The sequence below is a fragment of the Ochotona curzoniae genome, unplaced genomic scaffold (genome assembly GCF_017591425.1).
Source record: "Ochotona curzoniae isolate NIBS_2020 unplaced genomic scaffold, NIBS_Ocur_1.0 scaffold_4701, whole genome shotgun sequence".
NCBI classification, from domain to species: Eukaryota; Metazoa; Chordata; class Mammalia; order Lagomorpha; family Ochotonidae; genus Ochotona; species Ochotona curzoniae.
The window spans coordinates 67,097,337-67,114,373 of record NW_024467122.1 but is presented as its reverse complement, the minus strand read 5'-3'; the positions used below and the strand labels follow the sequence as shown (position 1 = coordinate 67,114,373).

The following is a 17,037-nucleotide window of genomic DNA, read 5'->3' as shown; positions in this document are numbered from 1 at the left end:
ATGTACATTCTAAAAGCTTTCCATGATCCCATAAGGCCAGCACCTGAGAATCCCTGCATTACTTTCATCTTAAAGTTTGTTCCCTACAGAAACAATATGGAAATAATAGTCTTACCCACTTTCCTATAGCCCTTGAACCTTTTTACCCTAATCAACTATGTAAAGATTGTCAAAAATATAATTAAAATAAATTAAAAAAAGTTTGTTCCCTACAAAGCAAACAGGAGAGAAAAATAGTTTGTCATCTTTTGAAATTAGTTTGTTCATATTTCAAAACAATATTATTATCTGTCTTTCTCCATATACCTCTCCCCACAAGTAGAAGGAAGGTGTTAAGTGACTTAAAAAGTAATGACCATCTGAACGCACACCTGTAGGCTACCTGGAACACCCAAGGAGAGGATGGCCTTGCTGGAAGTGGCCAGGACTGACTGTCAGCACTTGAGAGAAAGCAGGAAAGAGATAGGAGAAGAAGAGGAGGAGTCTGGGGGGCTCAGGCCTACCTTGCTCATGGCTTCTGCAATGGCGTCCACCATGCCTCCCACCAGCCCCACTTCGCTTGCGGCTTCATTCAGCGTCACCATGATGTCATCTACAGCTTCCTTCATCAACTGGGCAGCCTCTGTGATAGCATCATGAGTGTGCTGTGCCTGAGGAGGGAGTGACAACAAATGTCTTCAAGCAGAAGAAAATGGCAACCAGTCATTCCAGATCATTTAAGAATACATTTTATAAAATTGAGGGCCCAGCAGCATGGCCTAGCGGCTAAAGTCCTCGCCTTGAACGCGCCGGGATTCCATATGCGTGCCAGTTTTAATCCTGGTAGCCTCACTTCCCATCCAGCTCCCTGCCTGTGGCCTGGGAAGGCAGTCAAGGATGGCCCAAGGCTTTGGGACCCTGCACCAGTGTGGGAGACCTGGAAGAGCTCCTAGTTCCTGACTTCAGATCGGCATAGCACTGGCTATTGTGGTCACTTGAGGAGTGAATAATCGGAGGGAAGATCTTCCTCTCTGTCTCTCCTCTTCTCTGTATATCTGACTTTACAATAAAAATAAAATAAATCTTTAAAAAAATTGAATGCCATCCACTAGCTCCATATTGGCACATGGGAACAAGTCCTCCTTTCCTCAATTATGTTTGCACTGTTGTTTGCACCATCACTACAAATCAGAGGAAAAGGGCCCCTTTGCACAATGAAGTGAAAAAATAAAACTTCAACACCAAACAGTGTCTTATGACATGACTAATGTACAGCACAGAATATTAGAAAGAGAATGCCATATGTTCTTAAACACAAAGTTTGGCCCATTTAATGAAAAAAAAAAACACACTAATATTATTATTTAAAAAAATCCCTTCTCATAAAAGGTATTCCTAACAAATGTACCTCTCTTTAGATTGCTAAACAAGATGCCTTTCCATGTTTATAAATAAAATGGAATTATGCCAATGTAAACACATGCAAGAGAATCAGACTGCAGAACAAACTAAAACCTCTGCAGCTATATGCATGAAAAAAAAATCGTATTGCTATGAGGCTGGAGAAAGGAACCAATGAGCAAGACTCCTTACAGGCAGATTTTCCACAGGCAATGCTCCTGGCCACACATCCTTTCAGCAGTGCCTTTTTTTTTAGATTTATTTATTTTTTTTTATTAGAAAGGCAGATATACAGAGAGAAAGCTCTTCCATCTGCTGGCTCACTCCCTACTTGGCTGCAACGGAAGGAGTTGAGCCAGTCCCAAAGCCAGGAGCCTGGAATCTCTTATAGGTCTCTGACAGGGGTGCAGGGTTCCAAGGCTTTGGGCCATCCTTTATTGATTTCCCAGGCCACAAGCAGGGAGTTAGATGGGAAGTCGAACAATTGGAACATGAATCGGCATCATATGGGATCCATTGGGATATAAGATGCGGCCACTGATCCATTGTGCTGAGCCCTTGGAGGAGTGTTTTATTAACTGTAGGTGGGGTCAGAGGCATTGCAGCACAATAGATTAAACCACTGTCCATGATGTTGGCATCCCATATGAGAACCACTGCAAGTCCTTGCTGCAGCACTTCTGATCCAGTTTCCTGCTAAAGCACTGGGGAGGGAGTGGAAAAAGACCCAATACTTGGGTCACTTTCATCCACGCAGGAAACCTGGAAGGGGTTTCGGGCTCCTGGTTTCAGACTGGTCTATCTTGGTTATTGAGACCATTTGGGAAGTGAACCAGCAGATAGACTTTCCTTCTCTTTGTAACTCTAGCTTTCAAATACATTACATAAACCTTAAAAAAAAAAAAGAATCGCAGGTATCTCACACATGTATGATGCACTGAACAGAGGCTGATTAAATGAATGAATGAAACAATGGAACAATTCCAGTGCAGGCCTCACTGAAAGACTACCAGTGTCACTGTCTTGACAGTAACAGTAATGGAAAGGGCCACAGTGTTGGTCAGAGAAACCTGAGTTCCAGTTCTTTTCTCGCTTTATTTTCTTTAAAGATTTGTTTATTTATTAGAAAGTCAGAATTACAGAGACAGAGAGGGAGAGCCATAGAGAGGATGTTCTAGCCACTGGTTCACTCCCTAGATGGTTGCAACAGGCCAAGGCTAGGTCAGGCTACAGCCAGAAGCTTCTTCCGGGTCTCCCATGTGGGTGCAGGGGCCCAGGTACTTGTGCCATCTTCTATGCTTTTTTCAGGCCGTTTGCAGGGAGCAGCTGGTACATAAGTCAGCACCCACATGAGATGGTCCGATATTGCAGGCTGAAGCTTCACTGGCTACGCCACAATGCTGACTCCTGGGTTCTAGTTCTGGTTCCAACACTACTCATGCAAGAGGTCCAGAATTTGAAATGGAAATAACTGTAATAATACTACATGGTGAAATGCAGAACTGAAGAAGTAAGTACATGCACATTCTTTTAACACAGGCGGTCCTTTGCTCTGCACAACATGACCTTATGACAGGTAGTTTATGTTAGAACTATTCAGCATCCAGGTGCTGGGTCTGCCTACATAGTGGCTAGTACTGCCATGGCCCCATCATGGAGGAGATATTTTTTCCCACAGGCCCGGTACATGGCATCTTTGTTGTGATAGATGAGAAGCCAGGCAGTCACTTTCCCTTTTGAGTGGATTTTTAAAATGATTTACTTATTTGAAAGGCAGAATGACAGAGAGATAGTGATAAACAAAGATAGATACATCAAGTCATCTTCTATCTGTTAGACATGCTCTATATGCCCACAAGAGCTGGGACTGTGCCAGGCTGAAGCCAGGAATACCATCCAGATTTTCCACTTGGGTGGCAGTGACCCCAGTCCTGGGGCCATTTTCTGCTACCTCCCAGGTGTATTAGCATGGAACTGGATCAGAAGCAAAGAGCAGGGGTTGGTGCTGTGATGTAGTAAGCTAAGCCTCTGTCTTTGGTGCCAACATTCCTTAAGGGCACCATTTTGAGTCCTGGTACCTCTACTGCTACTGGCCTAGGAAGGCAGTGGAAGAGGGCCCAAGTGCTGGGGATCCCACAACTGTGTGGGAGACCGAAGAAGCTCCAGGCTCTTGGCTCAGTGCCAGTCATTGTGGTCATTTGGGGAATAAACCAGTGGATTGAAGATGTCTCTCTGTCTCTCCTTCTGTCCAGGTAAGTCTGCCTTTCAAAACAGACAAACAAACAAACAAACAATTAATCAATTAAAAGCACAGCATAGCTGGGACTTGAACCCCAGCATGTTGGTATTCCAAGTGACAGCTTAATAAACTACACCACAAGGCTTACTCCTCGAGTTATTTTTTTTAATAAATAAAAGAGAATTCTAAGAGGCAGCTATGTGACTCAAAAGAACTGGCCCTGGATAAATTGAAAAGCTATGAGAAGCAAGAAGAACCCCTCAACTATAGCATCTGATGAGACGTGAAAAGTACTGGTGACGAGTGGTGACCCCAGAAGCAGCTCGCTTGGGATGCAATGAAGCAAACTTATCATTTAGCTTGATAGCTGATTTCATGGTACAGAGCAAGGAAGCCAAAATGTGCAGTTTGCTTCATTCTGATGACAGAAATCTGAAAGATGTTGTCTCCTACACATGACCCCAAGAGAGGGCACATCACTTAACTAAGTCCTCCTTTCTGCAGAAGGTGGAATAAAAGGTATGTGTTTTTCTATGTCTTACTTAGGATGTGATGACTGCTGGTGACACCAATAAGCAAGCCATCCCACCTATCATGTTAAATGTGTGCTTGGGGGAGAAATGAATGGCAACAACCTGTTCTTTCACCGGGCTCAGGAAAGCATTGGACGCTAATTTGGGGGGTGGCTGCAGTAAAAAACAATCTACTCTGCAAAGTGGGTGTGAAATTTAAAGGATCCCTTCGAGGTACTGGGTCACTGAAACAAATTACAAAAGCATACCCTGGCTTTTGCTTATCCCAGTCTGTGTGTACTGAGGAATTGTCTAGGAGGCCTGCTTGAGGGTTATAGTTCCCTACAGGATCCTTCTATAAAACTGCCTCACATTGCTCGAGGCTGCATCCAAGACCCTTTCTTCTTAGCTCCAAGTCTAGTTCCAGCTTGTGCAGAAAACATCCAAAATCCTACATACCTGGTGGCTGAACACCTCAGCAAATAGCACAGTGGAATCTCAATGAAGGCATAGGGAGGGAACCAACGACAAACTACTGTGTGGAGTCAGCAGGCTCAGCCACCAGGTTCTTTTTTATTCTAGTGGGGTTCCTCATTGATAGTTTACATGGCACAATCCACAAGAACAATCAGATTCCATTTGTTTTGGAGATGTCTGAAGTCTACTCCTCAGTTGGCCATATTTCTTTATTACAGGGCTCCAGCTATACAGTTTCAAGTGGCAGGGTCAGATGTCACAGGAGGACGGAAAACTGGAGAAAACCCTAGGGTTGGAGGCAGAGATCTCAACTCCAGTGAAGCGGAAAGCCCCTTAACATCTAGAAACGCCCAATAGTGGATAGGACTATGTTTTTGCAAGGGTGTTGCAAGTAGAAGGTGTTGGAGGGTTGCCAAGGATGCTACTAAAGAGAACAGGTTGACTAAGGATAAATGCAGAAGGGAGCTCAAGGGGTGAGAGCAGCCCTCAGGAACTAGGGCTGCTGCTTCCTCCTCTCTCCTCTGCTTTATTAAAAGAAAATCATCTGTGACATAAGGTATATTATCTTTTACTTTTTTCAGCTATGCTAAGGAGTCACTCTTAATTAACTTCAATATTCAGGTAACAAAACAAAGGAATGAAGTGATCTAGGAACAGGTAAAATTGGAATGTGGCTCTCATTATGTCTGGACCCAAAGCTGGTGTCTTTTTTTTTTTTTTTCCAAAGCTCATTAAAAATGTGATCTCACATCCTCAGTCAACAGGGATACACAACACCTAGAGTACAGCATGTAAGACCTGGTAGATATTTGCCCAAAGAATAACAGCAAAGATGATGAAGTCTATGCATCAGGCCTCTTAGGAAAGGGTTGAGAAAAGCAAACTTGTAGCCTCCCAAGCATGTCTGGGGACATGGCTATATCAGGATAGACAGAGACTTCAGCGTGAATGACACCACTGAGGCAACAGAAGTGATTGTCTCTCACTCATCTGATTGTACTTCACGGTCCAGTATTCCTGGCTGTCCACTACACAGTGTCTCACATGGGTTGGAAACCATTCCAGATATCATTATAAAGCTCTTGAGGAAGACAATGTCTGTTCCCAGAGATGAGGTTCCCTGTAAGCTCTGAATGTGCCATCCAAGCAGACATGCTAACACCTTCAAACCAAGAAAACTCCAACTCCTAACTCTCCTACTGGCGCGGAAGCCCTCTCTCACAAGGGAGGAGGCAGATGGCTCTCAACAGCCTAGGAGAAGACACAACCCAGGGTGTAGCAAGTTGTGGCTCTCTACTCTGAGGAGGTTCAAGGGGCTGAACCTATTTAGGGCATGTATCGCTGCCTAATCACCCACAGTCAAGGTGGCCCTCTCACCCAGCACTTCAGCAACTATACTGATACTTCTCAAAAGCTCAGAGCAACTTGTGGGCCAGGGGCTGGCTCCTTAGTACTTTTACCACTTAAAATTAGAGATCAGAATTAGGATCTGAGTAATTTGTCAGGCACATGAATGGAAAACTCTTAAAAAATATATAGATCCAAGACACTACTCAAATTGCTAGCTCTTTGGTGCTTCTAAAATATGGTCAGGTGTATCAATCCTCTGCTTGAACATAGTCAAGGGCCTCCTACCACAAGCAGCAAGGGCCAAATGCCTTAGCATGGAAGCTGACACCTATCAAAACACAGCCCCCAATCTTTGTTCCTATTCAGTCATCCCCATGCTCTATATGTTTCAGGTATGTTAGATGGTCTGTTGCCAAAATCTTTCTATAATACTTTCCATGCCTTTGCAATAGGCTTCCCCCACCCTACCTCTTTCTAGTCCCCAAGTCCAAAGTCAAATATGGTACAAGTCACCTGTGACATGCTGTGAACATCTCCGGCCAGTTAAAAAACTGGGTGACAGAACAGACTGAAGAAATGTTACTCTTACAAACAGGGATTTAATTATTGGCCTTTGAGTCCTTATGGGCTAGTAACAGGAATGGCATTCACTGGAAACAAGAGTATTCGTTTGTGTATGGTAGGTGGTTACAATGAATAGATACCCATAACATACTATAGTTCACAGTCCTTTAATAACCACACCTCACATGGGTCATGCCCAAGGACCCTTGTCTATACACGATGTGAAGGAAATACTTTATAAATAATAATTAATTATACCTATTTCCTGGTTCCTGCCCCTAGAGACTTCTTGGAAGGCCAATAGAAGAGGCAATCCCCTGGAAATGTGCAGGAAGAATACAGGACAGCTTTGTGGTGGTCCCACTTGAGCCCCCGACATCCTGAACCATACCTTGGGGTTTCCTCCTCCTTCTTTGGCTGCGTACAACATCTGCAGGGCTGACTCGGCCAGTGTCTTGGTCTGGTCCAGCACCGTCATCTGCTGCTGATGGTCAAGAATCTTGGAGGCCACGCCTACTGCTGCCAGGATCAAGGGCTCGAAGTAGCTTGCCAACTGTGTCACCTTTCAGGACAGAAAAGCCACAGGAGCCTTAGGTCAGTACATGCATTTCCTTAAGAGATGTCTCTGGTGGGGAGAGGGTTTGGGACAGGAGCCTCATGCCACAGGTCACGCTCTCTGTTTTAGGTTTAGGCAGATTTGCCAGTTGACTTAAAAAGACTTGCTAATTCAGACTTCTGCTTAGCTTTTGCTTCCTTGGGGGAATTTTCATCTCTCTCCTTCTCTCTCTTTCTTTTTTTGGATGTGGCAGAGAAACAAAACTGAGGAGGAGGATCAGGACTGTGATGGAGGTGGGAAAGACAAGGAGTATGAGGAGAAGGCCAAAATGTTACCAGTCCTTTAGAGCTACCAGTAAGAAAGAGCTCACCAGCACTGAGTACAACTTCACCTGCTTATCTCCATTATGGCTAACTTTACAAAAAGCTCAGCACAGGGTTTGGTTTTCACAAGTGCAGGCCTTCCCCCTATGAACTGGATTTCATCCTCTCCCCAGGGAAATACACCTGAGCTGCCACCAAAGGAATTGGGACAGTTATGGATTTAGGGCTCAGTATGCATCCTCTGCGTCCTAAAAAGTGTCATGCTTAATGCATAAGAGTAATCATATTTTCAAAATGAACTACTTAAAATACCATTTCATGGCTGCAACTGTCCAATGTCAAGGGTTGCTCTGTGCTAAGGAAAATAAACCTCAAGCACCATGCTAGGGCCTGGTCCCCACCAAAGCAGCAAGGCTGTGTGATGAGCAAATCCATCAGTGGATCTGGACCTTTACGGGTGGTCCCTTACTGAGAAACAGTATGCATGCAACTTGTCATCATTAACCTTCAGATTCTTCACCTGTGGAACAGGATTTGCTACATCAAGCTCACTGGGGTTATTTAGAGATAAAACAAATGCACACAAGAGCACTTAGCATAGGGGTTCGTATTGTGATGAGGCAGGTAAAGTAGCCCACATGGGGTCCTGGTTCATATTCTGGCTGCTTCACTTCTGATCCAGCTCTCTGCTAACAGCCTGAGAAAGGCAGCAGAAGACAACCTACATGCTTAGTCCTGGTGCAGCACTGGCCAGGTGGTCAGCAGCAGATAGAATTCCCCTCCTTTGTAATTCTGATTGTCAAATAAATAAATCTTAAAAAAATAAAGCACAGAGCCTAATAATACCCATAGAATTAGTGCTCGCAAAACACCAGGTGGTGCTGGATTGGGACCTGTACTGTAAGGCATCAGTCACACATATGTGATGAGAAAAGGGATGCATTTTTGTCCTTTATCCAGGGAGCTTGGCAGGGACTTTAACACATGTTCTTAATGAATAGGATACATTTGCATCTGAGGCAGCACAGAGTTAAACAGAGCGTGTTGAGTATTTGGTGCATGAGGCTGATGCCCTTGGTCCAGGGAGGTCCTGAGAGTTGAGTGGCAGTCCCCAGAAGGGGCCACATCCTAAACCCTGACACCTGGGAAGGTGACCTTACTCAGGGAAGGGGTCTCTGCAGAGGCACTGAAGAGAGGCTTTTGAGATGAGGCCCTCTTGGATTAACAGGGTGAATTCCACATCCAGTAAAATGCATGAATGTGAGAGACAGAGATGAGACACAGGGGACAAGGAAGTCACAGAGTCAGAAATTGGAGGAGAGTCAGGAAAGGCAGAGAATGGATCCCACAGACCCCACACAATCTGTTCTGTCACCTCCTGGGGGAGCCTGGCCCTGGCAGCACCCTGACTGGGGACTTCAGGCATCAGCACTATAAGAGAACACATCTGTTTTCAGCTGCCCAGCCAGTGGTGGAAGCCACAGGCACAGTCAGATGGAGTGTGCGAGTTTGTGTGTTCATCACTTCTAGGTGATGTTGGCTTGGAATCTGTCTGCAAGGCATTGGGGAGACAGTGTGGGGACCTATGCCCAGCCCAGGTTATGGTGCACAGTGAGCCCAGCGCTTGGTCCATGCTGCTGTGGTGGAAGGTGGGATCCATAGTCAGAAAAGTTACTCCAGCTTAAACAGGAAACCCTTCTTGTTCAGGACTGCTACAGCCACAGTTTGCAAAAAGTGCAGCTATTGATTAATGCAATGTTGTGTCAATTAGATGTACATTCCTGAGGTCTTTTATCTTTTGTAGCTTTGTCTTTTCTCTTTCTTTTCATTACATCAGGTATATTGCCCTGTAAATTGTGGTAGTGCTATCAGAAATAACAAATTAAGGAATTTTTAACTTAAAAAAAAAAGAAAGAAAATGAGATATGGGCATTACCAAACGGCTGTACCAAATGTTTGCCAAACCGCCCCCCTTTTTTTTCTACTTGTAAAGAAACCCAGTTGAAAAACAAAAATGTTCACACATGAAAAGGCAGATACAGTGATCCAGCACTACCCACAACACCCCTCCTTGCAACCAGTGGGAAATTCAGTGGGTCCTGGAGCTCTTCTATAATTTGAAGAGGCAAAAAGATCGATTTTCTAAAATCAATACCTGCCAAGAAGATTTTGGCTCAAGCCTTTGTCCATACGCACTGTTCCTGCAATTGCCTGGAAGCTAAAATGCACTTGGTGGCCTCTCCCTCTGGGGACACAGACTGCGCAAGAACTGGGCTTCTCTGGAAGGACTTTCAAGGTGAACCCCAACAGTCTAAACACTGTTTGGCACTTCAAACAATGTGGGACAGATCTCAGAGAAAGCACTCCTTTGAAGTGGCTATGGGGAGGCTCTGGCTGTTCAGAGCCAAGTCCGCAAGTCCACCTGCTCCCAAGCATGCTGCATTCAAAATACACCCTTCACACACAGAAATAGAGCCAGCCCACCAGGAAGAAGACAGCAGATAGACCCCAGGCAGGGACTGTCAACTTCCGACACTGACTTACTTCAGCAAAGGTCAAGGGCAATTGATGACTCTATGAGTCCTGGTGCCTCAAGAGTCTCACCCACAGCCTGAGAAATTTCACTACAGTTTTATCTCTATCCTAGGGGAACAGAGAACAGGAAGTGGTCATCTTCGAAGTACAGGCCAGAGAGAGCCGAGTGCTGTCTTCTGCAGGTGAAGTCAAAACTGATCCGTGCCCTGCAGGCTTCCAGAAGAATCAACAACAAAACCAAAAGACACCTCTGTCTCATGTACACATACAGGCTCTCTAGAGCAACCACTTGGGGCGGGTGGTTCATTACCTTATGTCCCAGCTGTGCTGCTTCTCCCCGAGCGGCTGTGGCAATGGGATCAATGAGGTGTCCGATTTCCTGGACCACTGAAGTCAGCTGTTCCTGTAGGGCCTGATAAGGACAGAACTGTAAGGTTCACTTGACACCGGCTCCCCACAATACTATACCAATTCAAACAGCCCTATAGGCAAGGTGCGGGCAGCCACAGGGATGCCATCAATGGCTCTATGCACACCACTTAGCCACTGTGCCCTGCCCTTCTCAATGATGTCCAATGCCCCCTACTCCCTCTGCCTCACACCCTGGCTGTACTCCATCATTCCTCCTGGCAATAAGAGCCAAGCCCCAGAAATACTTTTCCTCCTGGCTCCTGCCAGCCCTGCCCACTGAGGCTACTGGCAGCATTCCCTTAGGCTATTCAGCACAATTACTGGAAATGTGGAACAGATGACTTTCCAAGAAGGAAGGACAACTTGGTTCAGAGACCCCTAACTGGAGTTGGAGGAACATTCAAGTCACTGTGTTCTCAGCACTTCAGGTGAGAGAGAGAAGGGTGATGTAAAGATAAGACCAGCTCCCTCAAGGCAGAGAGATGCTCCCCAAGCTCATCTCCCTGCTCAGTGCACCTGGTGATGTGCCTGCCAATACTGAGGACAGAGCCCTCATGGTGCTGCTTTTCAGGTTTCTGGATGGCAAACTGCTCCTCCCTGAAGAACTGGACTCGCTCCATAAAGACATAGGGTAGGACAGCAAACCCTGACAGAAGCACAAGGGGATGGATACCACTAGCCAGCAGTGGGAGAGCACCCACCCTTCCGCAGGATTCTTCTTGGGAGCTTTGCTGGCAGGATCAGGACTCACAAGCTCCAACCTGGAAGACTGGAGGGCTGCACACACCGAGGCAGAACTAGGTGATGCCTGACAAAGTGGCAATGTCCTGGTCACCAAAAATGAGAACTGATATCTTGCTACATTCCCAGAGAACAACACTGCAGGTCTGTGGACAGAGTTTACTCAATGACAGAGCATACAGACATGCACACTTGAAAACATAGACTAGGATAAGAAAAACATAGAGAGTTAGAGAAAGACAGGGAAAGGTACAGGCTTCCGAGCAGTTCAATGATTTCTTCTAGCCCATGAGTGACTGTACTCAGATTCTTAATGTGAGTAGAGTCCAGGAATACAAGAATATCCTAGAAAGGTTTTTTTTAATTATGGAAAGTTTGTTAAATTATATATGGAAAAATCAGGGAGCACAGCAAATTAAAAGGGAAGACCTTCATCCTGGTGAAGAAGTCAAGAAAGAAGATCCATGTTGGAAGAGATATGGAAAGAATGTGAACAAGTGTGGGGTGCTCCCACGGGGCTTGGCCTTGCCTGCTGATCTTGCTGCTGGATACAGGGTATATGCAGTCAGCGATAACTCCTCAAGTTGTGCACTTACGTGCACCTTTCTGTATGCATACTATACTTAAATAACGGATTCAAGGAGTAATTCTAGTGCTCCACACAGCAAGGGAATGCTTGCCCCTCCCTTATTTTCCTAGACAGAGAGGGAGTGGCAGGGAAGTTAGAGTGAAAATGGTTTTATTCATAAAAGTGAACAATACTAACTGCGCTGGGCTACAACAGAGTTTAAACAGGTGTTGCAGTTTTCTTTGTAAGACATTATGAAAAAATTCAATTAGTGGCTTTGAGTTTCTAAAATATCCAAGAAACTAAATCTAATTACTCCATACATGCCGTCCTGTGACATTCTAACTTTGGCCGACTTCAAAAATGTCCCGTCTACTCAGGCAACGGGTTTTCAGGCTCCTGCAACTACGAATGTTGCAGATGTCTAAAGTGATCTGGGCCCTAAATTCTTCTTTTGGTCTCACTGTCACATAGAAGGGAACTGCAAACCTTGGCAAAATGAAACAATAAGACATTCAGGCTCTTTGACAACATTCCTGATGATAGTGTCTAAAGCTCCTGGGTAACGAATTCAAGAGCAGTAAGGAAAGCATCAGCAACCAGACCACCCACGTTCATTAGGCACCACCTGAAAACCAGGCTTCACGCTTTCAATGCAGGAAGGAGGGTGAACCAAGAGGCTCCGCACAGCTAAAGGGCAGGAGAGCAGGGGGACCTCAGAGAAGAAAAGCAAGAAAATTCTATTCCAAGCTTCAGGAAAATAAGCTAGGAAGGACACAATGGCTCTAAATTAGTAACCAAATGCCAAAGATTAAGTCAGAATTTTTCTGAGTGGATCAAATGCACAAATAGAGTTAACATCAGGCTTATCCACTGAGACAAAAGTGCACCAATGTCAACAGAAACACCCACAATTTACATGCGCAGGCTTACTGAAGTGTTAAACTGAATATGGCAATCTTGCTTTACTGACACACCCCAAATGACCACACATGGAGAACTTCCCTCACATTTGTGCCACACTCTCATACTAGGTATAGTCTCTGCCCAACTCAGCCTCTGAGCATCTGTACCATCCTTCTAAAACCTCTCCAGGTTAGCTGGCTCTCAGGGGAAGGTGGTCTAATAAGCAAACAGAAACATTCTGACGGCACTCACTCAACTTCCCAAAGCCTAACACTGAGATTCTTCAGCACTCGGCACTTCTAGTCACCCCAGCATCCCAGCTTACCTCCACAGAGATGTCGTCCCTCGTGGCCAGACTCTGGCTGACAGCTGCCAATGAAGCCTGCTCGATGTCCCGGATGCACCGGTTGATGCCATCGATGGAATAGTCACACTCTCTCTGACCCGGAGCCTTGTCCCTGAAAGGGATGGTGGAGGTCAAGCACAAACTCTGTGAGGCTCAAGCACCATAACCTGCTCCAGCCACAGTAAGCCAGGAGCCTCTGTCTATTTTGCACCACACAAAGTCACCTTTTAAAGGAGTGTGTCCCTGATCCTTGCTGGACAATGCCCATATATTTCTTAACACTTGAGACAACAGAACTTACTTCTTGTGGAAAGGTTATGGTTCTGTCCTCTGTCTTGTGCTATTACACACAACTGCAAAACACAATGTGGACTTGGGTTCTACGTCTACTGACTTATGGGCAGGGCCCTTATATTTTGAAAAAGGCCAATGCTATTTATAGCAAAAGCTTCTTATGTTCTCTACATTACATAGTAATCACAACACCCTGGGTTATGACAGGAGTTAAAAATATTTAGATTTTTCTGTGCAAGGCATTGAGAAAAAAGTTAATGGTAGTTTTGAGTTTCAAAAACAACTGTGAAACTAAAAATAGCTAAGGAAGGAGGTACGTTGCATACTGTAAGATACTAACTTGGGTCAACTTCAGAAATGTTGTATTTACCCAAGGGGTGATTTTCCAGGCTTCTACTGTCCCCAAGAAGGTCAGAGACACCTGGAGTTACTGTAAGTACAAGACTGCTCTTTTTTGTTTTTAAAGATTTATCTATATATTAGAAAAGCAGAGTTACAGAGAGAGAGAGAGAGAGAGAGAGCGAGCGCACAGAGGAGAGAGAATTTTCCAACTGCCAGTTCATTCTGCGAATGGACACTAGGGCCAGGACTGAACCAGGCTGAAGCCAGGAACCAGGAGCTCCCACATGGGCACAAGGGTACACGGACTTGAGTCATCCTTTGTTGCTGTTTCAGGCATATCAGTACAGCGCTGGATTGGAAATGGAACATCTAGGACTTGAACTGGTGTTTGTGTAGGATGCCAGTGTTGCAGAGGGTGGTTTAACCCTATGTGCCACAATGCCGGCCCCAAGAATGTTCTTTTTGTCTTTTTAATTAAACTAAGGGAAACTCCAAATCTTGCTAAGTAAATGGTCACACTCTCCAAGTTCCTACATATACATAATGCACTAACACAGAAAGGCTGAGTTTGGAGCTTGGGTGTGGCCTTGTGACTGTCACCCAAATCCTTTCTGATATTTTTTATTAGTGGAATGGAAACAACAGCAGAAAACAAGGCTGATGACTAAAAGTATCACAGGTAAAATGTAGGGATGCGTTTAGTAAGTGCTTAAATTTGCTATTACACAGCTAGCATGATGCTGGCATACCTATGGGTGCCTGTTTGTATCCTGGCTGATCCACTTCCCAATCCAGCTCCCTGTTATTGTCCTGGGAAAGCAGCACAGGATGGTTCAAGTCTTTAGACACCTGTACTCACTTGGGAGACCTGGAAGAAATTCCTGGCTCCCAGGTTTGGACTGGCCCAGCTCTGGCCTTGTATCTATTTGTGGAGTGAACCAATGGAATGAAGATTCTGTCTTTCCAAGTAAAATAATAAGTCTTTTCCAAAAAAAAATTGCAATTATTGTTTAGACTAGCATCACCACTAGTGTCAAAAAGACAAAGAAAAAAGGTGAAGACAGTGATCAGCCATACCACTATGACGTGAAAAGCCTGGGAAAAATCTCCAGGAGGGAAACTGACCTGATAGATGTGATGAGGCTCTTGATGGAGTCAGACACAGTGTGGGAATGTCCAGCAAGCACAGACCAGGTGGGTGGGTCTTTTGGGTTGATGGCCAGGGAGCGTGCGGTACGGATGAGGTATGACGAGCTCTCCAGCATAGTCTTGGCTGAGACCAGGATGGGTTCCTGTGCCTGGGAGCCCTAAGACCAAACAACACAGGAGTCAAGGGTAAGCTGTATAGACCTGCGGGATGAGTGGGGTACTACCAAGTCCTGCTCCTCGCCAGGTCACCACCTCTGCCCTTTAGGAGACACAGAAGGCAGTGACATGTGGCATCTGGATGGTGGAGAGTGGATCCACCTTCAACACTTCTTCAACAGCTTTTGTAAATGTGGTACAAAATTATTCCAGGAAATAATTCACCCCAGAATGATGCACAGCCTTCAAAACACACAGCCAGAATACTATATCCCAAAAAAGGAACAGATGGCGAGATTCAGAACTCTGCTTACAACATCCATAGGAGTAATGCTAGCATCCATCATGAGAGACAGCTTAGAGTTTTAACTATCCATGCTCATTCACTGCCACACAAAACCAGCTCCACATCCCACCATTCCCATTGCTGCAGAAACACCCTACCTCTGAGCTGATCTGGGCAGGAATGCTGACAAACTCAGGGTTGGAAGCAAATGCCGTCAGGTTCTCCACGGCTTCGATCAGGGGTGCAGTGGCCACACGGCACTTATTGCGGTTGTCTTCAGAAAAGTCCCCATCCAGGGCCTGGTGGGAGAAGACGTGGAGATCTCACTTCACCAGAAAGCAGAAATCACCCCCAGAACCACAGCAGTGTCTTCTGAGTGAAGGAAGGTACTTCCATCACAATACTGAAAATGAAGTATTGACAAACAACAACGAACAGATGCCACCATTCAGAGGGATCTTGATGGCCACCCTAAAACATGCAAGTGTAGCTACCAGGACTGCAGACCTCTTGGTTAGCCAACCCCCTGACTCATACGATATAGAAAAAAATTCATGCCCTCCAAGTCTTTGTGCTGCCCTTTGTGGCTGTATCACTTCCTTCTCTACCCATGAGACTATAATCTTTAGGTCCTTCTCCCCCATTTTCACTCAGAGTATTTCTAAACACTCCATCCTGTATGATACTTTTACCTTTGTTACCTTTCTATGTTTCACCTGGATTTCCCTTAAATGACTAGAGGTTCTGCTGGCATTCTGAAACAAATGTAGTGGACTCCAATGGACTAGAACAGACTAGAATTACTGCCCTCATTATAGTAGTAAGTCTTGTAAACACAGTATAAATTTAATTTAAAAGACCGGACATAAAATAGTACCTACTATACCATTTTACCTTAGTAAGGATGTTGGGAGTTGAATCATTCCCTTGAGCATGGGAAGACTGAAGCAAGCTGTGGGGAGGAGGCTTCTAGCTACTAATAAATACTATTCTGTTTTTTCATCAGCTACAGTTTCTAAGATGTATTCAGCTTGAGACAACTAACTGGACCTTTCTTAAAACCTCTCTGCGAATAAATATCCAGGGTTGGGCAAAATGAAAACCAGGAGCCAGAAACTCTATCTTGGTCTCCTACATGGGTATCAGTGGTTCAAGCACTTGGGCCACCTGCTACCTTCCCAGGTACATTAGCAGAGAGCTGCATCAGAATTAGAACAGCTGTGGTTCCAACAGATGCTCTCACACAGGATGTAGGTGCTGCAGGAGGAGGTTTATCCCATTGCACCATAATACCACGCCCCTTCTATTTATCTTGTGCTTCATAATTTAAAAAAAAAAAAAAGCAGCAGGTAACACTGGCATAGCTGATGAATAGCAGGGGAAGATGAGAATCCAGGAACTTGGGCTGTGCTCCAAATGTTTCATACTTAGCTTCCTCACCAAGGGTTAACACTTAGATTCAAGGTTGCACAACCCTGGGCTCCACCCACTCAAGACTAAGACTGTTACAGCCAACAATCTGTGACCCAGCAATAGCACCCGGCCTCCCAGCCATAGACAAGACAGCTCCGCGTTCAGAAGAATGTAAATGTCCTTGTTAAATGACCAATTCAACTTTTAATTTAATCTTTATGAGCAATATATAAAAGCCAATTTAGACAATTAGTGAAACTAAAAGCCAGAGGCACTGACATTCCATTGCAAACTAGGTCTGAGAGGAGAGCATTTATGCAAGAAGAGGCAAGCACGGTCAGCTTGAAGGCTGTTTCTCAGTCACAACTACATTCCAATCAAGCCTTGGCAGCTTGGGGTAATAATTACACATGCACAATGCTAAGATTTCCAGAAGAATTCCCTGGCTAATTTCCTGGCTAATTTACCATCTTGGCTAATGCAGGGCCC

The 17,037-nt window shown here is 45.1% G+C and overlaps 1 protein-coding gene across 1 annotated transcript in view; it reads right to left on the bottom strand.

Moving 5' to 3' along the window:
* TLN2 (talin 2) overlaps nucleotides 1-17,037 on the bottom strand; it is a 179,278-nt gene that overhangs the window by 55,347 nt on the left and 106,894 nt on the right. The window contains exons 35-40 of the mRNA XM_040968654.1: nucleotides 15,294-15,434; nucleotides 14,670-14,851; nucleotides 12,888-13,020; nucleotides 10,247-10,348; nucleotides 6,914-7,084; nucleotides 504-650 (exon numbers count right to left, since the gene is read on the bottom strand). Coding sequence (XP_040824588.1) covers nucleotides 504-650; nucleotides 6,914-7,084; nucleotides 10,247-10,348; nucleotides 12,888-13,020; nucleotides 14,670-14,851; nucleotides 15,294-15,434 — 876 coding nt within the window. The remainder of the gene's footprint in view (nucleotides 1-503; nucleotides 651-6,913; nucleotides 7,085-10,246; nucleotides 10,349-12,887; nucleotides 13,021-14,669; nucleotides 14,852-15,293; nucleotides 15,435-17,037) is intronic.